Source organism: Haliotis asinina, chromosome 1, assembly GCF_037392515.1.
Source record: "Haliotis asinina isolate JCU_RB_2024 chromosome 1, JCU_Hal_asi_v2, whole genome shotgun sequence".
In the NCBI taxonomy this organism is placed as follows: domain Eukaryota; kingdom Metazoa; phylum Mollusca; class Gastropoda; order Lepetellida; family Haliotidae; genus Haliotis; species Haliotis asinina.
The window spans coordinates 33937052-33957925 of record NC_090280.1 but is presented as its reverse complement, the minus strand read 5'-3'; the positions used below and the strand labels follow the sequence as shown (position 1 = coordinate 33957925).

The 20874-nt window shown below is 37.9% G+C and overlaps 2 protein-coding genes across 2 annotated transcripts in view; one reads left to right on the top strand and one right to left on the bottom strand.

Moving 5' to 3' along the window:
• Nucleotides 1–771: 771 nt before the first annotated feature.
• On the bottom strand, nucleotides 772–9070 carry LOC137278538 (esterase OVCA2-like). The gene is made up of 8 exons (XM_067810958.1): nucleotides 8978–9070; nucleotides 8621–8643; nucleotides 7077–7147; nucleotides 5846–5914; nucleotides 5024–5142; nucleotides 4170–4251; nucleotides 3202–3339; nucleotides 772–1282 (listed from the first exon to the last, which is right to left on the bottom strand). Exons 1-8 carry the CDS (start codon nucleotides 9005–9007, stop codon nucleotides 1143–1145), a joined length of 672 nt encoding a protein of 223 aa, XP_067667059.1. The 5' UTR covers nucleotides 9008–9070; the 3' UTR covers nucleotides 772–1142.
• Nucleotides 9071–17838: 8768 nt separating this feature from the next.
• Nucleotides 17839–20874, top strand: part of LOC137290562 (multidrug resistance-associated protein 1-like) — a 47126-nt gene continuing 44090 nt past the window's right edge. Inside the window, exon 1 of the mRNA XM_067821601.1 lies at nucleotides 17839–17963. Within this exon, the coding sequence (XP_067677702.1) occupies nucleotides 17916–17963 (48 nt within the window). The 5' untranslated portion in view covers nucleotides 17839–17915. The remainder of the gene's footprint in view (nucleotides 17964–20874) is intronic.

Sequence of the window (20874 nt, the reverse complement as noted above, 5' to 3'; positions counted from 1 at the left end):
CATTTCATCCAGCGTGCTGGAGACGACCGGCCACAATCGCTTAATCTCCAAGATTTCTTTCACAGTGAGTTTTGTTACATGTACGTATAATATATCCAGACATGACTGTATGCATTGATTGGTTGTTATATGAATATTCAAGTTTTTATGTCTACAAACTGTAATAAAGTCTTTTGAAACTTGTATACGTTCGTATGTTTTTGTATTGCCATGTCAAAGGGAAGTAACTCTACTGTAGTGGTGTTCATAAAAGTTCGTTTCAGTAGTCCATACGTTTCACTATCCAAACATTTTTTATGAAAAACAGAAGTGTCCAGATTAACGCGGCCTGACAGTACTTACAAAATTATCCCCATGAAAATGTACTAGTCAGTGGGCAGTGACTGTGGAGATGTATTGTTCTGACTGGAGTTTTACTAGCCTGTGGTTGTTTCACATATTGGTATTGAGATCTAGCGTAATGTTATGTTCTGACAATAGAATCTGTAAAGTATCAGAATAATCGTATTGCCACCATTGAATCATGATGATTGTCTCCAAGGATCCTTGCCATTACTTTCATGATATGTTGTCTCACCTCATTAAACTGGTATCAGGATTTATTGTCTCACCATCTAGGCAACAATACACAGTTCTATAAAATACGACCACCAAAACTTTCAGTACCCTTCCTCAAGTTACGGCCTTCAAGTGTGACCTCTTGAATTGTCTATCAGTTGTGAATTCATTGACAGGGAAAGAGTTGATAGAAAACAACTGACAAATATTGTATTTTGCAATGTCTTTACACAACATGTAAAAAAGCACCAACACCAGCAAATGCACAGAATGTACAGACTGAAAAAATAACCCAGGGACACAAAAAATATTCATTGTGCCCAGCTCTTTGCCAAAAATATATAAATGCTGTACAAAAGCATTTCAGTACTTTCAAGATCTTCAAATTTCATGGAAGGAGCTTGCAATCAATTCTTTGGCATCCCTGGAAAACCCAGCGAAGGTCAAGGCAAAATCCTGAGCCTAAATTTTCGAAACTCAGTTAACTCAATCATGCGCCTTACACCCTAAACCCTCCAAGGAACTGAACCCGAGTCTTTAGTGTGACAAGCAAACGCTTTAACCACTAGGCTACCCCTAATTGACTACGACTTCATGACAGTCATTTTGTCTAGGAACTGAAGGTAGATTTGTTTCTGTGGTGAAGATGCTGGGATGAAGTGTCCTCCAGGATGCTGCAGAATCACAGGCTCCTTGTAACAAGATAGAAGTGCTTCACTCATTTCTGAAACAAGAACATCCATACAATAACAGGGATTCCAACTCAAGATCCTGTGACAATAAATTTCTAAGGAGCACTTATTATACTTTTTTTAATAAATACCTTTTCTTCGTAATGTAAGAAGAAAGAGAGAAAGAGAGAGAGTGTGTTTTTGCTTGTTTCGTTGTTTATAGTCTAAGGCTGCACTAAGCAATATTCCTGCCACAGTGCATCAGTCTGTCAATTATCAAGTATGACCAGAGAACCATGTGATCAGTGACATGAGCATCGATCTTTGCAGTTGGGATGACATAAGTGTCTGTTGTTTAACACAGCACTCAGCAACATTCCAGCTGTATGTCAGTGTTAACAACAGAGTGAAAACATCATGAGCATCATGCTGTCTCAGGGAAACATTCCTCAGTTATCTCCCTTTATTGCTTTGCTAACAGACAGTCCTAAGTATAGTTCCCACATATAATAATACTGTTCAAAGTTTTCTCCACAACTGATTTCAAATAAGCAGCAATTATGATGCAAGAACCAAGCTGCTGTGTCTTGGCATAATATTCCAGCCATCTGTAAATAATCAAATCTGGACTAAACATTCCATTGAGCAACAGTATGAGCATCAATCCATGCAACTGGCATGTGTTGACATGTATCAACCAAATGAGCAAGTCTAACCACCTGATCCCATTAGTTGCCTCTTACAACAAGCATGGGTTACTGAACACAAATTCTAACACAGAACTTCACAGTTGGTGACAACCATGGGTTACTGAACACAAATTCTCTCACGGATCTTTACAGATGGAGACAAACATGGGTTAATGAACACATATTCTAACACAGATCTTCACGGGTGGAGACAAGCATGGGTTACTGAACACAAATTCTAACACGGATCTTCAAAGCTGGAGACAAGCATGGGTTACTGAACACAAATTCTAACACAGATCTTCACGGGTGGAGACAAGCATGGGTTACTGAACACAAATTCTAACATGGATCTTCACAGTTGGAGACAAGCCTGGGTTAATGAACACATATTCTAACACAGAACTTCACGGGTGGAGACAAGCATGGGTTACTGAACACAAATTCTAACACAGATCTTCACAGGTGGAGACAAGCATGGGTTACTGAAGGAAAATTCTCGCCACAGGGTTCCGTATCAGTCATGTTTTATAATATGTCTTGAATTAATTGATATTAATTGATATATAAGTTCAAGAAAATGACCAATTAAGTTAAACTCGCTGTACAGTTGATGTGCATGAAATTCTCAAGAAATTCCATAACACGAAATCAAAGCTACCTTAATGGATACGGTATAGGTTCCATCAGTTGTCAATGCTTCACATGTTCAATACTGTATGAATCTCACTTATAAATATATATATGTATTCCTGTATATTTAAGATGATTTTTTTTCATTGGCAATCAGGAAAACATGCATGTTCTCTGTAGCAGCAACTGTAGTTGTGATTTGATCCCCAGTTACCAATTTTGTCACAAAATGGCTAAACAAAAAAGATCACTTCTTTGAATGGCATTTAGAAGTTGTGTGATGACCCATAAGGAGATGACCCATTTCTATGGATATATAACTTCTTCAATATAATATGAGTGACATTTTTGTGCAGCTACTATCACTGCTTGATAACAGTATTAGTAGCCAGACAGATGTATCAATATTAAATACATTTTCTATCCATAGAACTCTCTTCAAAGTAAAGATAAAATGGTCAGGCTTAGTGACTTGGCTGGCATTTTTATACCACTGCTTATTGTATCTATCACTAGCTTTTCTGACCCAGACTCATTCCTTGAGACTGCCATAATGCAGCTGAAACATTGCTTCGGCACTGTGTCAAATAAACAACAAAAAAGTTTTCTTGCCCGATAACAGTGCAAAAATATAACATAACAACATTTACCTTTTGGTATAACCTTGTCAGTGTCCCCAAACACATGTAGCGTTGGTATTGTAACTACTGTTTCATAGAAACTTTCATGAGGTATTGATCTACTCTTGAATCCCGCCACAAATATAGCGAAGTTAAACTTGAAAAGATCTGTGGAAGAAAGAAGAAACAATTTCATAGTCGATCAGGTTCAAACAAAGTCCCTGGTGTAAATTCACTGCTTGATAACAGTATTAGTAGCCAGACCGATGTATCAATATTAAATACATTTTTGTATCAATATTATATTACCAGTTTCACTGGTAAGTACCCCTTGTAATTCTGGGTAAGAATTAATGAGAACTGTGGGTGGGTGAGTGAGAGAGGCAGGGAGGGAGGGAGACACCAGAAATGGGTGAAGAGAAGTTAAATTATGAGACAGACAATCCATACTGTGTTTTACAGGGATTCTGTTCTCTTCAGTTAAAAATGTCTGAAGAATTCCTCACTGATGATGAAATGTATTGGGTACATTCACAAATTGAATTCCTTAATCTCTTCCTTTTGGACTGCAGCGTTTGTGGTTCCTCATCAAGAACTTAAACTGGTCACTTAAACTGCACTTTTTAAGATTTGTTTTGCTTGTTTAACCTTGCACTCAGCAATAATCTGGCCATCTGGTGGTGGTCTGATAATATTTGAGTCTGGACCAAACAATCCAGGGATCAACATCAGTTCACGCAATTGGTATACAAGCAGTATGCCTGACCACCCAATCAGATCAGTCGCCTCTTATGAAAAGCATGGCTTGCTGAAGACCACATCTACACCCTGATTCTCACAGGTTTACTTTATAAAGATTCATGAAAGAACTGCTCTCCTCTGTCAATGGCCACAACGGCCTCTCTCAGTGACACACTATCATGTTCTTCCCTCCATCATCACCTTTGAAGAGAAACATCATTTATAGCTCAGCAAAATTTTTCTGCCAATGTCCCTACCTGGGTTTCTTTCCCTCAGACAACAAACTAATGACAGCAAGCAGGCTCCTTGGCTGAATGCTAGGACCCCGTCAAACGGACCCTGGAAGAAAGGTTGAAGCACTGGTATCAGTTAGGTCTGTATAGAGAGTTACAAGTACAGAATATTTGTTTTGTAATTGCTTAGATTCAAACATTTCAATACAACCAAACGTGACTGTCTCATATCAACTAAACTCAGTTCCCTTAGAAATATGTGGTGAGATAAAAATGACTTTCTTATGGATGAGAATATCACAAACTATGCTAAACAAACAACCTTTAGTGAATAACTATATGTACAGGAGCATAAACATGCCTCATTCTATAAGGATCACAAATACTGGTCCATAAAATACAAAAATACCATGAACATTGGAAAACAAGTTTCATAAAGACCATGAATATTGAAGCCGCAAGAGTGAAAACTGATGTTGGTCTTGCTCCTACACATGAAAAACCAACATTTGTTTTAGCTAGCCAAATTCCTACACAAGTCTTGCAATGCTTCATGTGACAATCCAGTTTCTGAACGCGCAATGAATGCCACAATGTAGTATTTGTATCAAGAGTTTGTATGGCAGGAACAGAATCAGTATTTACAAGACCTCTCCTTGATGAGGTGGTGCGGTAGCTTAGTGGATAAGGCATCTACTCGTCATGCTGAAGCTGGGTTTGATTCCCCACATGGGTACTGTGTGTGCAAGTTGATTTCTGGTGCCCCCTGTCATGACATTGCTGGAATATTGCTGAAATCGGCATAGTACCATACTCCCTCACTTCTTCTCAACAGTATCAACAGTATAAATAGTCTCTAAGGACTCTGGTGGGTTTACCTGTTCCACAAGTGACTGTTTGACAAATTCCACAGATTCGTCATATCCCTTGCAGCACTGACTCACTTCCTGGGCATTGTAAGTGTCGTCTTCCTGTGAAAACCACCATCCTCGCTCATCTGAGAGACAGGAAAAGGGGTTGGAATTACAAGACATGAGCTATGTGTCATCAGTATAGTTCGTCTCCTCACTCACTGCCTGGCTATCAATACAGATCATATAAACTGATAATCATTAACTTAACATCAATCAATGACTGATAAATATCAATAAGATACGTCTAAAAGAAATTCATATATTTCCCCCACTATGAATGGTGACATGTTTAAGCATGGGCTACTAACAGTAAGTGTCCTCGCAAAATTTAGAAGAAACCCATGAATACAAACTTACACTAGTGTAGTGTGTGAGTAAGTTCATATTGATAATTGTTGCTAATTTCTCCTATATACAATATTTCCGATTATCTATCTTCTTAGACAGTTAGGTTAGGTGATGCGGAGTGAAATGAGGTGTGATATCATACTTAAATTATTTTACTCATATGATGTGTGGCTGCTTGTACTAGCCCAGACTTTAGCGGGTATTATGGTGCTAGCTAATTCAGATACCATGCCACAGTTTAGCATGAATACCCCACTCAGACACATCATACTGACTCCGAGCCGACCAGTACCTGTTGTACCCATTAATGCTGAGCACCAAGCAGGGACCAACAAGTACCATATTTTATGTCTTTTGGTTCAACGTGGCCTAGGATCGAACCCGATCAATGAAGCAAACCACATGAAAGAAAAGTAACGGTAAGATATTTTTACCTACCTGAATTTTGAGCTTCTCCGTCCTCTGATCCCTTCGCTGGTGGAACAATATGAGGTGATGTGATGAACACTGTAATGGATAAATACATATTTAAGCCCAATTACAAGCACACAGTCACACAGTCATGTCAATATTTTCACCTATATTTTATATATTGGGAGCATATGCACTCACTTTAGCTTCCTGTTGACGCAGTATAAGACTTCTTATCACCTGCAGCTTGCCAGAAAGTAATAATTGAAACTTTGACGCAAACACTTTCCAAACATATAACACTTGCCTTGTATGAAATGTAAATATCGAAAACTTTCACACACAGTGTTATCGGTGTGTGCTGAAATGACCTCACTCACAAGTTGCGTTAAAAGGATATGCATAGAAAGCTTTCCAAGGGACATAACTGGATTGACTTTATCATGTCAAATATTGTTCAACCGTTAGAGGGCGCAAGAGTTGATTTAATGCAGTGCTGCATTGATTCATTCAAACTTTCTGATTTAATATTGTAAAATAAATACATTTTTTGTGGAATATAGTAGCTTCCCTTAGAGCTGAAAGTTAGCATTATTGAGAGAAATGAAGTATTATTTTTAGAGTGTGTAGAGTGTGTGGTGTGACTTTGTGCCTTTAGACCCGTGAAAGTCCTGGGGTAGAACAGGCTTTCAGCAACCCATGCTTGTGATAAAGGGCGACTATGCTTGTCGTAAGAGGCGACTAACGGGATCAGGATGTCAGGCTCGCTGACGTGGTTAACACATATCATCGGTTGCCAATTGCGCAGACCGATGCTCATGTTGTTGATCACTGGATTGTCTGGTCCAGACTTGATTATTTACATACCACCGCCATATAGCTGGAATATTGCTGAGTGCGGCGTAAAACTAAACTCACTCACTCACTCACTTTGTGCCTTTAACTCACTCATAAGACTTAATGACATGTTCAGCAGAATACTGCTGAATGTGGTATACAAACATTCTGCTGCCAGCCATTCAACCAACAACAGTCCTGTGGTGGGCCTACCTTCAGTGTTTGTCAGTTTATGGAAACTCATATGTAAAGAAAATTGATTTGTTGCCATGGAATCATTTTCACTGTGAACAGAAATTAATCTTTAACACAAAGTAAACACGCTGTATATATCATGTTCTTGGTGAAACATTCCTTAGTGCATGAATGATTTGCAGGAAAAAGAGTTCCTAATTAGGTCATCAGGAGGGATAAAACTCACCTAATTCTGCATGCTTCTTGATAATCTTCCTAAATGCTCCTGTACGTTCCCTGAAAGTATGTCCATTCTGCCTGCAATGAAATTTTATTTCAACATAAAATAATGAAAAAAAAATCATATTGTGCCATTTTAGCTTGTCTTGGATCTTTAGTCAACTTTACATTTAAGGTGCCACTAGTTCAGAAAAACAAAGAGTCGTTGAACAAAATTCAGCTTTGAAATTCTGTCATTGCTTGCACAAATATGGAATGTTTCCTTTAAAGTCTAATGAATTGAACTAAATACAATGACTTCATAAGAAGAAATATGTGGGATATTATCAACTTGACAATTTCACCATAGGAGATTTGTTTGTTTGTTTGTTTTTAATACTCCACCCAGCAATTTTCCATCAATATGATGGCAGAGTGTAAATAATGGTGTCTTGACCAGACAATGCAGTGATCAACAGAATGAACATCGATCTACGCAAATGGAGAACAATGACATGAGTCAACTACAGCTGGGAATTGGTTAAAATCTCATTAATGATGATTGGTTCATTTTCAACCAATCAATTATCAAAAATAATTGGTTTGCATCATTTATAAAATCTTCCAGTTATATTTGATAATGCACAATTTCTTTTTTGGCAAACTGAACAAAATGCGTTTGCAAATTCACAACTTCAAAGGATTACTGGTATGTTAGAAAGATAAATTTCCTGGTGTCTTTAAGGTAAATTCAATCATGACGAGTTCGAAGTGCTTATGAAATGTAAATTTAATGCCACAAACAAAACCAATCATTCGAAAAATATTGTTAATGCAAACAAGTATTCCAAGATTGTTTGTGTTCGATTTAAGTGAGTGAGTATGGTTTTATGCTGCTTTCAGCAATACATGTATATCGGCAATATCACATCTGGGCCCATCAGAAACGGTCTTAACACACTGCACCAATGCAGGGAATCAAACCTGGGGTGACGAGCGAAGACTTTAACCACAATGCTATGCAACCTGAGACCGCCATGTTCAATTATGAAAAAACATGATCAGCTGATTGGTTGTGTAGTAAATCCAACCAAGTTTCATTTGTTTCCATTAATCTGACTTAATTAATCCATTAATCCACTTAATTGTGTCAACCACCAAATCCTGATCGTTGACTATTTCAGTAAGCATGGGTTCCTGAAGACCAATTCTAATCTGGGTATTCACTTGTCAGATGTTTAAAAAGGAAATGCCAGCCAGGATAACACTGCCACAAACAGGCGTACATTAGACTGTATTACGCTTGACAGAAGAATACAACGTATAATTTATTTTTTTCTTCTGACCAGTGAATGGTTTAATTCCTCACAACTTAAATTTGAATTTCTTGACATTGTGTAATAATGTGCCACCATCGCTGCAGACCGGGATTTGCTATGTACATGGGTAGAATGGGTTGATTCAGTTTCTAGTATCCATACCAGGATATTCCAGGCGTATTGCCAAAAGCTTTGTATAGTCACCTCGCCTCACAAACTCACTCAGCACTGTTTTCCTTAACAATCTACTCACCTATATCCATGTAAGCAGAGTATCTGAAATAAAGAAGAAGACATATACTCAATATCATGCTCATTATAACTCATTTTCACGACAACAGGGTATCAACAAGTGTGTGAGTGTGAATGATTACAATAAAACTTAAAGTAAATATGTAATGATCATGTTTGACTGAGAAGGGCCGTTTTGATTATTTTGCTAGGACAGTTTTGCCGTAGGTTTACTTTGCACTGCGCAATCTCCCGTTCCCTCGTGTCTCAGACGACGGAGATGAGTCCATATCAACGGAACTCAAAAGTACCTTAATCGTTTGACACGAGATTAAATAGATTGGCTTTCACTGTTATATGAGCATATTTTACTGTTTACCCGTAAGACGTCTGGTTTAGTGGAAGTCATCACACACAAGACGAGAACTCCGCCAGATCGCGAGGGTTATCGAACACGGCACTGGCATAAAACGGCACTAGATGTAACACGTGGAATATTGAGTTCGAAATAAGTCTGTTAATCTACGGAAGAAAGAATATGGGGGAACGGAATGATTTCTTTGAATTTTGAAAGCCCGTGCGTGCGTGGGGTTGGGTTCTAACCCCCTAGCTGACCCGCATCCCCCTCAACCCCTTGTGGATCCTCCCATGGTTCAGTGTACCGCTCACTGCTCTGTGCCGTGGATACCATTCTCCTATCAGAAAAAAATATTATAATGATGATGGTGATGATGACAATTACACTGAGAATACTTACAACGCGCCCTTTGCAGGCTAGACATTATACTCAAAGCGCACAATAACCCAAGTCGTCTGTTAGGAGCCAGAAGGTTAATAGTCTAGATCTATTTCACCGGGTACCCATTTTCTGCCGGGTGAACAGAGGCAATTTTGAACGAACTCGCTTGGCTATGGTGAGACCATATACACGTATATCACACGTGTTTCATCGTGGGACAGAACTGAAGTTCTAGAAACTCTCAGACGTCCATGACCAACAACCAAACTACGTCTTACCATTCCATATCGCCGTACAAGTGTCTTACATTAGCTGCTTGAAGGAAGCCATTTGAATAAAAAGAATTAACCGATAATCCCGTGAGTTCATTAATCTCTTTGATACCAACCTTTAGTGGTTAAAGTGTTCACTTATCATACCGAAGACCGGGGTTCACTTCCCCGCTTAATTTGCATACAGATATTTGAACACTGTTAAAAGCGACGTAAAACCAAAGCCACTCACTCACCAGTACATACGGGAAGGCTCGTTTTGGCTAAAACGCGGATGTTCTTCCGGAAAATTAAATTCATGAAGTGTTTACTTGACTGATTGATAAATGGGATCAACTATTTAAATAAATGGCATGATAAAGTGATGTGCATTCAACCATTTGTGTTATTGCAGAGGCATATAAGGCATAAACTATCATGAAAGAATATATAATTGAAGAACATGATCAAACACAGCCTGTATTTTTTAAATGATAGGTTTTCAAAGCACATGTAGCATATGGCACCATTGGCCCAATGCTGGTATTTTGGTCCGCGAGTTACGCTTGTGCCGGCAAGGGGCTCACAGCATTGGCACAGCTGGGGAGTCACTGTCTCTCAGCCACCAGCTCGTACCAGCAGATTCCCAGCACTGACCCATGTGTTCTAAATTTAACCTGTTTATCAGTTCATCTGCTACTTTTAGTTGTGAAACTTGAAGATTAACTTACAAATATAGCTAAAAAGCCCTTGTGCAGTTTCACACAATCAGTGCACAAGTGTTTTGGCGAATGATAAACGTTCATAGTCTAATATTAATTTAATAGAAACTACGAACAATGGAAACATTTGAAACTGTTGGAAATGGTTGTAATTTGATACGCAAGTGCCACTGAGTTAAACTTGGCCATCCTCTCCGTTTACTGCAGCAGTTCATTTCAGTATTATACATGTCACTGTTTTCTGTAATCAGAAATACATGTACATACACTTTCCGATCAGTACCACATTTGGTAACAATTGCATACTTGACTGACTGAGATAGTAAAAAATTCAAATTATGTTATGAAAAGAAAGTGTTTGAAACATACAAACTTGAATTAATGAAATTTTCATTAAATATTAATCAAAATTGAAAGGAGCCCCAGAGGTAAGGCAATCTAGAATTGTCAAACTTGTGACTTTATATATGACAATACACAATAATATCCATTAAAATGTTTAATGAAATTAGAGTATTATTGATACAGCAGCTTTATTTACTTTTACGTCCAAATTCTATTTCCATTTCAGAAGCAGCACGGAAGAACCCAACGTGCACGAAGGCGTCTGATTGCGAACTGGAAAGCCACATAAAACTGTCGTTTCGGAATGCTCCAGACTGGGACGGTGGGAGGACGGAAAGGACCCTCCTCGCCAAGCAGAAAAAGAGCGTTGCTGCTGCAGCTGTGACAAACGTACAATAAACAACTCCATCATCAAAAATTGTGTTCCACAGGAGATATCGCTTGTGTGAGATCTTGTGATATAGCTCCTGGGAGATGCTATGGCATCACTGCACTGCACGTCTAAGGGTAATACAGTTTTGAGAGGTGTACATTTTTCATTGAAAACTAATGAAGCATGATTTTTGATGATGCATAGAATCTCATTTCGTTACATTTTATTATAAAAGAGAGAATTAAAGCTAAGAAGATACATTTAATTTTTGTTTGTTTTCTGTTTTCAGTCGTATAGACTCAACTATTTACGACATACACACATTCCAGCACTATAAGACAGCACTTGCAGACCTTAAGACAATTCGTAGATATTTGTTAAAGTTCTATTTTTTCGTAAGACATAATAATAATCTGTGAACACATGTTCCGTTTCTTTAAACTTTTATATTTCATTCTTGTTCAGAAACCTTAGAATTTAACTTACAGTTGGTAGTTACTTTAGCAAAAGAGTTCTTACAGTATCACAATCGCAAGAGATGGATGGTACAGAAAACCAAGATACGATTTCTTGGCCTTAGTCAATGAAGAATCATATATGTAGATTAAAAAGCCAGGATGATATGACTGGCAAAGGAAGGCAAAGCTTTTGGCTACAGACTTGCACGCCATCATTGGGCCAATGATGGGCCAACGTTGATAATCAGCACTGGCCCAATTTTCTTTACATCGATGAGTTTTTCTGACCCTTTGATCCTCTGAGATATAAAAGATGTCAAAATGATGTGAATCTATGCTGATTTTTTTTATGATAAAAGCCCATTTTTATAAAAAATAGTATGGCCCTGGGATGTTTAATATTGCATTTATTGATGAATGTTAACTAACATTCAAAATGTCATATTGTGTGCCAACAGGTCTTTGTTTATAAATTGTCACAGTCAAGGTCTTGCGTACCGCACTCAATAAAATGTAAAATATGGCACTTTTTGTCCCTGTCTGGTACCAGGCATTAATGGGTACAACAAAGACTGGACAGCTCGAAGTCAGTGAACTGTGTCTGAGTCGGGCAGTTAATGAAAGAGCTCGGGCTTCTGCAAATGACACTAGCCTGAAAAATAGCGTTATCCCTTTGACCTAGGTCATTCCCTCTTGGGTTGGCAGGCAAGACATGCTGACGTCATTTTATTTCTAGGAGATCGACCTAGCAGTTCAGCATCGTATTTCGATAACATTTTGGTGCTGTCCAGAATCTAGTAATGTAAGCACATAAATGTGAAATGTATATAAATCATGTTTTGTTTTTTTACTTTTTAAATAAACAAGTACAAACATGATTCCAAATTTGGGAATGATTTATTAAAAAATAGTTTAATAATGCAGTTTTTAATATTAAACATCGGCATGTGTTGCTGTTGATATTGGTGTGTATGTTATTGTACTGACTGACTTTAGAGCTTTTATCCAAAAGGCCATTAATCTTTACATTTTATTTTATTTTTTTAATTTCCAATTTTTCATTTTTATTTTTTAAGATTGATTTCTCAAAACGTACCAAAACGGTGACATGAACAGCAATGAAATTTACAACATTTTCATGTGTCCATGAATATGTGGGTTAGAATTCACATTTAGCAACCCAGGTTTGCCATCAGAGGCGACTAACGGGACCGACTGGTTCGGCTTGCTGACTTGGTTGACTCGTCATTGAACAACTATTGAGCAGCTGTATGTTCTTGATGTCAGTCACTGGATTGGGGGTGATGGGGTAACCTAGTGGTTAGGGCGTTCGCTCGTCACGTCCGGGTTCAAGTGGGCACAATGCATAAATCCCACTACTGGTGGTTCTCGTCGCGATATTGCAGAAATATTGCTGAAAGCGGCGTAAAACCATATTCACTCACTCACTCACTTGCCTGGTCCAAGCTTGATTTTATTCAGACAGCCATATGTATAGCTGGGAAAAAGCTGAGTCTGTCGTCGTGTGTGAAAAGACGTACGTCCTCACCGATACTGCTGAATCCATATACATGTAGCAGAAACTTTATACACATGTTCCAACTATAAAAGTACACACTAAAATTCCCATATGGCTGATGGGGCAGACATCCCCGTGGCTGAGTGGGTTAGACAGCTGACCTGTGCTGGTGATTAGGTGCCTGACTCTGTGGGTGTGGGTTCCAATCCCGGATGATACTCAATCTAACAAAAGTACTAGAATCTGTAGTTTACTGAAAAAGTGCTGTCCCAAATATCACGTGTGTTACGTAATTAGATTGCTGGCACGAAATTGCTCCAGATAACGGATACTATATTAGTTTGCTTCGACGAGTGACCGTCGACCCGAGACGGAGAGTCCTAAGTTCAAGGAGTCTCTATCACTCCGGCAGTCGGCCGAGTACAACCATAAGTGATGATCATTAACTTGAACAACATTATGAGGGCAGCATTGTATTTGTTACACGTATATAATGCTGCATTCAGGAATATTCCAGCTAAACGACAACGGTATGTACATAATCGAGTCTGGACCAGACAGTCCAGTGACTAACATCACAAGATTTACGTATTCGGCACTCGATGACATGTGTCAGACAAGTCAGCGAACCTGACCACCGGATCCTGTTAGCCATCTCCTTTACGACAAGCATGGGCTGGTGAAGATCAATTCTAACCCGGATCTTCAAGGGGATGGAACAGATTGATTGACACTGGAATGTGGCAGGTTGAATCCGGATTGAGCAATACATAATTAATATTCTAGCTTCATCTGAGTGGACACGAGAGGGTTTATCCTGATGGAGACTTATGTTTAACTATAATTTATAATGAAGCGGACATTCCCTTGTGGCGTCATTCATCAATGACAAATGACCTACAGCGTCAGAAAGGATCGACGGGAGGTCAAGCTGTAACCTAACCCTTACTTCTGTTGTAATAACTTTATTGCGTGACCATAGTGCGCGACCTGTGATAGAAGACAATTCAGTGATAAACTTCAAACCGTACATGCTTTTAAGTAGCGTCACAGTCCTTGAACCTCTTACCCACTGCCTTGACCTACCCGAAGTGCTAAAGTTGTAAATGAATTAAGTGTAGGTTTCCTAAGGTATTACTTCTGAATCTCTTTTCTCACTGGTGCTCCTTTAAATATAAATTGGTTTATTTGTTACTATCAAAATAATATATACCCACCCAACAAGCGTAGGTCTAGCTACGTTATACAGCTAGCGTGTACAAATCGCTTTCGAGTGTAAAGTGTTCATAATGGATTTTTGTGTATATTTTCGGACTCGTCCCCGTCGGTATATTTTTGAGTGAGTGAGTTAATATTTAACGTCACACCATTGAAACAGAGTGCAATCTTAAGCTTTAACTCACACACACACACTATCTGACATGTAAATCTGTATCCCCACAATTTGTAGACTTAACGTAACTGTGTGAGAGTATCTCCCCCAAAGTTTTCAGATTTGTAATTTCAACATTTACAGCTCAGAAACTTAACACACTGAGGGAAGCAAATAAGAGAACACCACTTCATGTCACTGTCCCTGTATTTATTCTCAGATTTTATCCCACACCGTCATTTTAGCTGGTGATGAAAAATGGAAAATATTTAAGGAACGCTTAATTTTTCCCGTGATGCTTTGTTTCTAACAGCACACACAGACACACAGACAGACACACACAGACAGACAGACACACACAGACAGACAGACAGGCAGACACAGACACACACACAGACATACATATATTCATTTGAGCCGTATAAGGTATTTCAAAGATATGACGTCTGTTGTCTGTTATTTGTTAATCGATTTCTTTTAATTTTGTGTTTAATCCACGTAGAAGTGTTCTGGTGGATGGAGATTGAGTGTTAGTATGTTTTAATTTATCTTATAACACTAATTTAACGCGCGCACACGAACATCCACACCCACATACACACAGTGTGTGTACAGTATGTGTGTACTGTTAGAAACAAGGCATCACGGGAAAATTCAATATGTGTGTGTGTGTGTGTGTGTGTGTGTGTGTGTGTGTGTGTGTGTGTGTGTGTGTGTATTTAATTTTCATTTGATTCTGCAATTGCCTACATTTGATTAGCTGTAACCCAAGTAGGATGTAATACTCAGGTAGAGCGCCCCTGTTTAAAACTGTCAATACAAACATTTACACAAAAGTAATAATGAATATGAATTCCCGGAGTACTGATGTTTTTTTGTTTCTTTTGTTGTTTTTTTTTTGTTGGTGTTGTTGTTGGGGTTTTTTTGGGTTTTTTTTTTTGCTTTCGTTTTGGCAATATAAACAGGTGAGAACAATTTCAGTGCGTGTTTGTTTCCTCGTGTAACTGAAAACAGAAAATGTCTATAAAACCGACAATGATTCCTTCAATAGTTTGAAAAAATGTAATATGTGGTTTGGTAATTTGTGTGAAAAAAAACCCACCCAGAGTATTTAAATGCTGACTGCAACAAGCAATGAAACACCACCATAGGACCCATGTCGGGTTTGAAATGTACATTGGAGCCGTAAAAGACTGTTGATTATTATTTACTAGTCGATTTGTCTTAATTTTGTGCTTAATCCACGTTGAAGTGTTCGGGTTGGTGGAGACTGAGTGTTAGTACGTTTTAATATATTTTATAACACTAATTTGAGATTGAAAATCAAGTATATGTTAAAAGCTTCATACATATGAAGTCTCTTTTGTTCCTCGAGTTACGTCAACATGAAGTGTCGTCAAAGACTGAATAGACTGTGGAGGTTATGGCTTTCGACCTAGTGTGTCTGACTGAAGTGTGATCAGAAACGGATATTATACATAAAAACAACACACTCGTACACCCTGAAAAAGAACAAACAACAAACAAAAACCACAAAAACCCAACAAACACAACTATAAAAAAACAAAACAAACAAACAACAGCTCTCCCAATCCTAACAATGTACCTAAAAGAGTGAGTGACTGTGTGAGTTTCGTTTTATGCCGCTTTCAGCAATATCCCTGTCATACCACGGCATGGGACACCAGAAATTGGCTTCACACATTGTACCCATGTGGAGGATCGAACCCGGGTCTTCGGCCTGAGGAGCGAACGTATTTTCCACCTGGCTACCCCACAGCCCCACAACCTAAAAGAAGAATGCAACAAAAAAAATAAACAGCAAACAAATCCACAATAAAACAACAATAAAACACAATAACAAACAAAACAAAGAAAGTTGATGTGTAATAAAAACCTTTTTTCAACAGGAAATTATAAAAATGTTGACTGGTGCGTTGTTTAACACTCAGCAATATTTCACCTGTATGACAACAGTCTGTAAATAAGCCAATCCAGTGATCAACATCATGAGCATCGTTCAACACAAATGGGATACGATGACGCGTCAATCAAGTCAACCCGATTCAGTTAGTCGCCTTTGATTTTCGATAAGAATGGGTTGCTGAAACTCAGTATTACTACTCTAACTCGGATCTTCAAGGATCTTCACCCCACGAGGATGTTCGATGATCTTCTAATCAATCGTCGGTTTTTGAGTGACTGCATCTGGACCAGACAACCCACTGATCATGATCAACGATAAGATGGCATGTGTCAACCAAGTCAACGAACCTACTAACAATTATCTTCTTGATTTCTTTATTCACTTATGGCTACAGTGAAGCATGATGAGGTTTACAGATTTTAATATGCATTCGGCTGTATACATAGTTAAGTACATACTTTAATATCATATACATGGATAGTAAGGTGATGGAGTTTTTGTTTGAATCTACAGACCACATGGCGGCAAAATATGGACAGTCTTATCAACAGTGGATAGTATTTGTCTGGAATACATCAGTCATATCAAATAGTGAAGACTTTATAATAAACTGTTTGAAAATAAACTTTTTTCTTATTTCGTTCAAGTTTTGAGAGTTTAGAAGGCTGTGCTACTTATCTTCTATTACCTTTAACCTGCACCATGTAAATATTTTATAATTATACTAATTATAACATAATAACAATACTTTCAAAAAATATTGATATTGTTAACGTACGGTGCTTTTGAGTAACTGAGTGGATTGTGTGTAGGTGAGTGAGTAAGAGAAGTTCCACGCTTTTATCAGTGTTCCAGTGTTCTAGGTCTGTATAAACATAGCGTTATCTTGCTTAATGGGCCAATGCATCGCTTGCGTGGGTTTTGCTGTGTCAGCCAAAAAAACTGAGGCGACGTATCAATTTATAATGGTTTCTTATCACGTATTATAAAACAGCTGAAACTGGGTTACATGAGGCTATACCAACGCTCGTAGAATATACCGAAATTTGGAAACGTTCGGTGTACAGAAGGCTAACTATATTAGTGAACCGTATCCCGTTGTTTTCCCCAATAGTGACACTGGCTGTCTGATTGTTGGTAAGAGACGGTAGTGTGACCTAGGTCAGCCAAACAAAACGAACACTGGTTTTGCTTTTGGACCATCTATACATTAACTCCAAACTTCGTCTTTTCTATTTATCGGATCACACCAGGAGTATATAAATTAAACTTCAATTCAGTCCTCTTGACGAATGGTCAATTCACATGGCCATTTTAGATACGACATCTAAATGGTGAAATAATTGTTTTTAAAAATGTCATGGTGATAATTTTTGTGTGATAATTTTTAATGACAACATCAATAAAAACAACCGCATCGTTGATAGCAGTAAAACACAACAAAGAAATGAAAGAGCTTTAATAAGTTCGCGAATAAAATGTCTGGAACATTCGTTTCAAATTTGTCACCTCAGCGAGATCTTCTAAAGGAAATAATGTGCCTTGTCATTGTAACAACAAAGGGGGGTAACTCTCCTTGAGAAGCTGTCTTCATGACAGAACTTCGCAGATATGGCCGAGAGTGACGGCTTTGAAGCCTTTTGCGGCGGGGTGATATTCGTGAGTATTTATGAGTGATTTGCTAAACAACTCACGGTATTATCTTTATCATACTTAATGCTACCCATCAGAATGTCTAAACTGTTTTGCCGGTATTCTTAACATAATAACAAAATCATCAGTTGAAAGTTATCGCAGACCCAGTTTTGCTGACTGTGAGGTACAGATCAGCATGCGAGTCTGTCTTAACTGACCCGTATCTAGGTCCGTATGTCTAAAAACTGGGTACATCGTGTTTTTCTGTTCTAGCTTCTCTGGTTGTGTTTCGCTGTCACCTGCTTTGAAATATGCAGCTGAAATATGTTGACAGCGTGAAGTAGCGAATGTTATGCTGTGTAATTCTGTTAACGGTGCGTGTGTGTAAAAATGAGTTTGTCATTGTGGGTAAACATTGTGTTATGCAATGTTTGACCTGGCATGGGCCCATTATACTAAGGTGTCAAAACAGCCATAGCGTTAAGACAAGACTACCCCGAGTCTATGTTAAGGAAGGGGATTTACGGTTACCATAGCGCTAAGAAGACGTATTGCATAAGGCACACCCAGGTAATTTATAACTGGCTTGGTGGTGTGGTGTGGGGTAGGGTGGATATACTTTTTGGCCTGGGGTGAACCTGTTCTTGGGTCCGTGTAATGTTTTACTAATGATAGCCCTATATATCTCTCTCAGTCATAATAATCCAGATTATCTGTTTTTATGATTTGATGCGGAAAAAGTGATTAAAAATTGTCATCCTTACAATAATTTGTTATGCCAAAGACCCACGTTTGATTCTACAGTTGGGTAAAATCTGAAGCCCATTTTGGCGTCTCCTGTCGGGATATTGTTGGACTATTGCTAATAGTGGTGTAAAACCAAACTCACTCATTCTTAATTTTGTCAATGAATGATGTTCTGTAGAGACAAAGCAATTGTCACTAAGAAACTTACATGTGTAACTATTTCAGAGTCTGTGCATGTGAACATTCTGTCCCTGTGGTGAATGTAGCTTGATTTTACTCATTTCAGTTTTCTAAAAGATATGTTTAATCCTACAGGGTTTTTCACACATCACACAAATATGTGTCCATTATACAAGAATGTTCACAATGGACGCAGAAAGCCCAAATGCGTGTCTTGAGAAACACACAAATTCCAAGATCATGAATACAGTCCATCAAGAATAGAGATATCTGTATTTTATACAGACAAATTTTATGGACGAACAACTCCTTCTATCCTTAAAGTTTGTCCATATACTATTATATAACTTCAATGTAATGTCACCCAAAGAAGTTACCTGTGTCCAATATTTCACCCATCACTCGTGACCATCGACTCACTCTAGGCTCTGAAGTAATTATCTGAACATACACCAGTTCAGTATTTTACAGGACCCTCATATTACCAGAAAAGACTTGCAGCATTTATTGATGGGGTCCATCACTTCAGTAAGTCATGGTAAAAGCCTGGTCTTACCAAGTATTCAAGCTTTGTGTGAATGTTATTTTAGACACATACATTTTATTATCCAAAACTGTGTATTGTGTAATAGAGGATACTAAACGACCGTCCCTGTAATATCATTTTTATTAAACGAGTCAATGATTTGGTATCAGATGAGCGAAAGCGGTATTACACTAGTGGAATATTGAAGTAACGGGCGAGTAATAAGTAGTTTTATTACACCATGCCATGACAATGTTATGATGTCATGAACTTGATGACATCACAATGCTATGACATCACTGCACTGCAACTCTGATGGTAGTACAGTGTTTAGAGATGTACATTTTTCATTCAAAAGAAATGGAGAATGATCTTTTTTCATGTCTGCTGATATCAACACTTGCTGATAAAACTAAAAATATCCTGGCAAGTCTGGGATATTTCAAACTTTATTAACTTGTGTTTATATGATTGATATCAGTAGACACTTCAGTAAGATGCTGACCTACAAAACTAGTGATCCAGAAGAGGCGATATCAAACTTCTTCTGTAACAAGAGGTCTTTGTGTTTTGTCAAGGCTATGGTAGAGTGAATATTATCATGTGTCCCATATATAGTAGCATACTTTTGCTATTTTGTATAAAAGCAATGCTAACATGCAGGATTCCTTGAAAGGTATGTCGAAGAAAACATGAAACATTTGCTAATACATACAACATTTAGCATTTTCATGAAAATGTTATAACTGATTCACATTTTGACCTACTGAGGTAAGAATGAATGAAAGATAAAGAGAACATTAATGTGTGCAGATATTAAGGTGATTCTGTTAAATTGTGCTGAATTAGCATCAATTAGCAACAAACTATGTTTGTTTGATCTGGAATTGATCAAAGTATTGAAAATGGTCTGTGACAGATAATCACCTCTGACAATAATTAGTAAATATGATAAAAAACTTTGTTTTTATTACAATGATTTATGGTGTCAATATTCAGTGATATTTTTTATTTGGAGCCTTATCTCTCCATATTAGTATAACCAGCAAAGAAATAACCACTGCATAAATAAGAATTTTGACTTTCAAAATCTGGGTTCGAAATGATGGTTTTATTTGTTTTAATATAAAAGCAGCCAGAAAGCTGTCATGATAACATTCAGTAATAGTAAACCCATGTGCCATTAATACACCAATTTGACTCCCAAGTAATAATTGCATATTCTTTGAGCAAGTTAAACATGTACTTTTATTAGACTGAATTTATATGCATTTTGTTGTGTTTCGTCTAAGTATAATATTTGCAAATAATCATTTGTGGACATCATATGGGGAAAATATATTCATCAAGGAGTATGTAAACAAGAATGATATGCATGAATTCTAGAATAAGGTCATTCACGGTCGTGGTAACTTTTAGCTCTGCAAACTAGGTCATATGTACCTGTATGTACCAGCCGGACAGTCAAAGGTATTGCTGGTC

Coding starts and splice junctions, on each gene's coding strand:
- LOC137278538 (XM_067810958.1), bottom strand. CDS start 9,007: ATGACTTCCACTAAACCAGACGTCTTACGG. Junction 7,148..8,620: donor CTCTGCTTACATGGATATAG/GTGAGTAGATTG, acceptor ATTTCATTGCAG/GCAGAATGGACATACTTTCA. Junction 4,252..5,023: donor AACAGTCACTTGTGGAACAG/GTAAACCCACCA, acceptor CCTTTCTTCCAG/GGTCCGTTTGACGGGGTCCT.